Source organism: Peromyscus leucopus, chromosome 15 (genome assembly GCF_004664715.2).
Source record: "Peromyscus leucopus breed LL Stock chromosome 15, UCI_PerLeu_2.1, whole genome shotgun sequence".
In the NCBI taxonomy this organism is placed as follows: domain Eukaryota; kingdom Metazoa; phylum Chordata; class Mammalia; order Rodentia; family Cricetidae; genus Peromyscus; species Peromyscus leucopus.
This window is the reverse complement of record NC_051076.1, coordinates 68344522-68349092: the sequence shown is the minus strand read 5'-3', so window position 1 is coordinate 68349092 and position 4571 is coordinate 68344522. Positions and strand designations below refer to the sequence as shown.

The 4571-nt window shown below is 58.3% G+C and overlaps 1 protein-coding gene across 1 annotated transcript; it reads left to right on the top strand.

Annotated features, from left to right (window-relative positions):
* The first annotated feature begins 273 nt into the window (after positions 1-273).
* On the top strand, positions 274-2849 carry C1ql2 (complement C1q like 2). The gene is made up of 2 exons (XM_028893944.2): positions 274-1487; positions 2060-2849. The coding sequence occupies exons 1-2, from the start codon at positions 804-806 to the stop codon at positions 2237-2239; spliced, it is 864 nt and encodes a 287-aa protein (XP_028749777.1). The 5' UTR covers positions 274-803; the 3' UTR covers positions 2240-2849.
* The last annotated feature ends 1722 nt before the right edge of the window (positions 2850-4571 follow it).

Sequence of the window (4571 nt, the reverse complement as noted above, 5' to 3'; positions counted from 1 at the left end):
TGCTGTGTGCACCCACTGACTGCGCGCGCGTGAGTGCCAGTGCGTGGTGGTCTGTGGGAGGTGCGTGTGGGCAAGGGTGGGTGTGTCTGTGGAGCCCCGGTGGGGGGCTGCGGCCCACTGTTCCCACTTGTGGCTCCTGGGCGCCGCCAGCAGGCATATCTCCGGAGGACGCCGCGGGATGGGAGCTGATGACAGGAGGGCGCCGTCTCCCGAGTGATGGCAGCGCACGCCGCTGCCTCGCCGCCTCCGTCGCTCCGTCCTGATCTCCTTACGTCAGGGTAGCTGGGTCCCCCCTCCACCCGGGAGCCAGCGAGCAGCGGGAGAGCAGAGCAGAGCGTGCGGCAGAGCCGTTCCCGAGTCCCGCCGAACCCTGCCAAGGCCCGCCAATCCCAGCAGAGCAGGAGCCAGCGCGGCTGAGGAGCCAACACCGGACGCCTCACCGGACCCAGCATTCCCCAGCCGCGCCACCTGGTACCCGCTGGGGCGCCGGGCTCGTCTTGTGCGCCCCTCGCCATGCGTGTCGGGCTCTTGGACTCTCCAGATCAGTTCCAGCGCCGTGGCCACGGGATCTCAGGTCCAGATACCTCCCGTTGAAACAGTTTTGGGTGGCCAGGACAGGGGTCTCCACGTCGGGGACGCGGCGGGGACCTGCGGAGTTGGCGTCCGAGCGCGCAGAGCGGGGCCACCCGCGCCGCTCCACCATTACCTCCCCGGGTGGCAAGGAGGAGCTGGTGGCGGTCGCCTCCCGGCTGTGGCAGCGGCGGCGGCGCGCCTGCTTGGCGGCCGTCGGCGTGCTCCTGGCCATGGCATTGGGGCTGCTGATCGCGGTGCCCCTGCTGCTGCAGGCGGCTCCCCCAGGCGCGGCTCACTACGAGATGCTGGGCACCTGCCGCATGATCTGTGACCCGTACAGCGTCGCTCCCGCAGGGGGACCCGCGGGCGCCAAGGCTCCACCGCCGGGACCCAGCACCGCTGCCCTGGAAGTTATGCAGGACCTCAGCGCCAATCCCCCGCCTCCCTTTATCCAGGGACCAAAGGGTGATCCAGGACGACCAGGCAAGCCGGGGCCTCGGGGTCCCCCTGGAGAGCCAGGGCCGCCTGGGCCCAGGGGTCCCCCAGGGGAGAAGGGAGATTCGGGGAGGCCGGGGCTACCCGGACTGCAGTTGACAACCAGCGCGGCCGGCGGCGTTGGAGTGGTGGGTGGCGGAGCCGGGGGCGGTGGCGACACGGAGGGCGAAGTGACCAGTGCGCTGAGCGCCGCCTTCAGCGGTCCCAAGATCGCCTTCTACGTGGGACTCAAGAGCCCCCATGAAGGCTACGAGGTGCTCAAGTTCGACGACGTGGTTACCAATCTTGGCAATCACTACGACCCCACCACGGGCAAGTTCAGCTGCCAGGTGCGGGGCATCTACTTCTTCACTTACCACATCCTCATGCGAGGCGGTGATGGGACCAGCATGTGGGCGGATCTCTGCAAAAACGGGCAGGTCAGTGACTTTCTCCCACATACCCCTCCCTACCTTACCGGGCCCAACAGACTCCGCAGACCGTAACAGGCGCCCGGAATCGCCCGGAACTATCCTTTTTCCTGTCACCCTCCAGCGCCCCAGCAAACTCTGGGATGGAGTGGGCGCTGGACCCCAGCATCCCGCTTCCCTGCGCACTCCGCTGTGCTTGCCCAAATGCTGCGCGTCAGAATCTGGACCCCCGGTACACAGTGACCCTGACACCTAAACTAGGTTCTCGGTCCCCAAATAGCTTGAGTCCTGGCCTGAAGTGATCGGGCTCCTAGAAAAACGCAGTTTTCTTTTCCTCTGTGGTTGCAAGTGGGTCACCCGTTTCCCTCTAGCTTCCTGGGACCTCCTTTACACACTGGGCCAGTGTCCCGGAAGCCCTCTCCCCTTTCCTGGACTCTGCTGCCGAGAGACCTTGGAGCTGGGGAGGGAGTGTTGACCCTGAAGTAGCAGGCAGAGAGCCTGCGAGGGGATGGGCGAGGGAGGCCAAGCGTTTACTCAGAAGAGGTGCAAGGGTCCACCCACTCCTGTGGTTCGTCCCGCAGGTGCGCGCCAGCGCCATAGCCCAGGACGCGGACCAGAATTACGACTACGCCAGCAACAGCGTCGTACTGCACCTGGATTCCGGCGATGAAGTCTACGTGAAGTTGGACGGCGGGAAAGCTCATGGGGGCAATAACAACAAGTATAGCACGTTCTCGGGCTTTCTCCTGTACCCAGATTAGGGCGCAGAGAGCGCGAGACCGGGTGGTTCCAAGCCGCCCCATCCCCACAGGGTTCGGGCGGCTCTTTGGTGAATGTCACTCTGCGGCTTCATGACACTTCCTGACATCTCCGTTGGAAAAGGCACATCCCTGCTGTCCTCCTTGTCCTGCCTCAGGCCTCAGTGTGTCTGACTTACCGCGCTGTGGGGAGCCTGTGTCCCTGGTCCCAGAGCCCATCCTGGGGAGGGAGTGGGAACACTGAAGTGGGGAGTTGGGTGAGAACCCCAGCTCCGGCTGGGGGAGGGGTTGGTTGTGGGGCAGCCCAGACTTGGGAAAGCTGATTGGACTGGACAAGCAGCCCTAGGGAGCCCGAGGTTTCCCAGCTCACCTCTCCCTTCCAGTGTCCCCAGGTCAAGGGTTGCAGGCCTCACCAGGAAGATAAGACCCAGGTGAATGCTGCTCCCTGGGACCTCCCTTTTTGTGACCCGAAATGCCTGTGCAGATTTTCCTGTTCATCAGCCAGAAACGCACCCTTAGCTGAATTCCAACGAACACAAAATCCACCTCGCCACATGTACTCTCCACCCTCTCCCCTGACCTCCTGTGCCATGCATTAAATTATGTTTTTAGACCACCGGCTCCTGTTCTTTTTGTCAATACAGCTCCTTTACCTGGACTCCAGAAATCGCACTGGCCTTACAACCTGGCCAGTGTCCTCTCTCCAGCCAGTGTACTGCCCCTGCAAACCGGAGGTTGGCTGAAAGGTGTGTGTGTTGGGGTGGGGTGGGTGGGGTGGGGGGAGGGGATCAGAGCAGCAACCCTGCCTTTGCACTGCGGCCCAGAATTGGGGGTAGGGGTGGGGGCTGAAAGGATGAGAGGTGAGTTAGAGGAAGGCAGGAGAGAGGTGATGGTATACCGTTTGTGCAACTCCATCTCCCTGGACCCGGGGAAGGAGGTCTTAAGGGAGGGTCCCCGCGAAGTGGAAGATAACCATGAGACAATTGCCAGCGGGGACCCTGTGAGTTTGGGGGCTCTAAAAGAGAAGGCAGAAAGAAGCTCCCCTGGGCTGAAAGGTCTCCTTCCCCAAGAGACCAACAGCACACTTGAGGCATATCTGTTCACACCTTAGCTAGGTCCTTGCTCTCTGAGGGGGTCAGTAAATGGAGGTAGTTCTGTGGATCACTCAGCTCTCTAACTTCAGCTGGAATATTGTGGAGAGGGAGATGACACTCCCCTCCAGGAGGGTTAGATGCTTTTGGGGATCACTCCTTCCCTGAAAGACGTGACAGCAGCTGGGGACCTGTTAATTCTGTCTCTCTTCCTGTCACTATCCTGTGTACCCAACTCAGGAAAACATTCCACACAGTATGGGCATTTGGGTTTTTTTTTTTTTTTAATTCTTTCCTGCTTGTTTTATTTTTTTGTTTTTATTGTCACCCAATTCCAAGTTATGTCTAAAACAGCTAGTAGCTGCCTGCTATCACTTACTGAGCTCTTTTAATTTTTCAGCTTTAAATCAAGTGAAAAAAAATTGAGAGAGATTCTCACTGTGTACCTCAGGCTGGTCTGGAATCGGCCGTTCTCCTGTCTCAGCTTCCTGAGTGCTGGGATGATAGGTATGTGCCATCACATTGCCTGGCTGTATTGAGCCCATTTTGATTGGAAGGAAATATGTTTATGGGGCTATGAGTTGGCTCAGTGGGTTAAGGCCCTTGCCACTGAGCCAAAGGACCTGAGTTCAATGCTCACAGCCCACATGGTGGAAGGAGAGAGCCCACCCTCACAGGTTGTCCTCTGACCTCCACATCTTGACTGTGGCACGCGCTCATGCACACACCCCCACACATCAAATGTCTAAAGAAGTGTGTATGCGAGTGTGTGTGTGTATGTGCGCGTGCATGCACGAGTGTTCATATCTGCACAGAGGTCATCCTGGAGTGTGTGTATCTAGGTAAAGCTGGACACTTGAAAATCGATTGTGTAGGTGTAATTGTTGTACTCACTGGATTCACGTTGCACACTTGCATACATTCATGCCAAGGTAGTGTGTGAACCATTCTTGGATGTCGTCTACCCCCAAACTGCATTGTTCTGGAGGGTGAAGAATGCTGCCATTCCCTTTCACATGACAATTATACCCCCTGCCTCGATTCCTGTGCTCGCCACCATTCCTCTGTGCTCTCATTTTATTTGAATAATGTTTTCTCGTCAATTGTTTGAATATAAGCAATGATTATGCCTGCACTGAGTCCAAGAATACAGTGCACAAAGAGAGCTCGAGAGAAAGAAATATTATCAAACTACCATTTCCCAGTGTCATACACAAACAGAACCCTAATTTCCTACCACATGC

Coding starts and splice junctions, on each gene's coding strand:
- C1ql2 (XM_028893944.2), top strand. CDS start 804: ATGGCATTGGGGCTGCTGATCGCGGTGCCCCTGCTGCTGCAGGCGGCT. Junction 1,488..2,059: donor ATCTCTGCAAAAACGGGCAG/GTCAGTGACTTT, acceptor TTCGTCCCGCAG/GTGCGCGCCAGCGCCATAGC.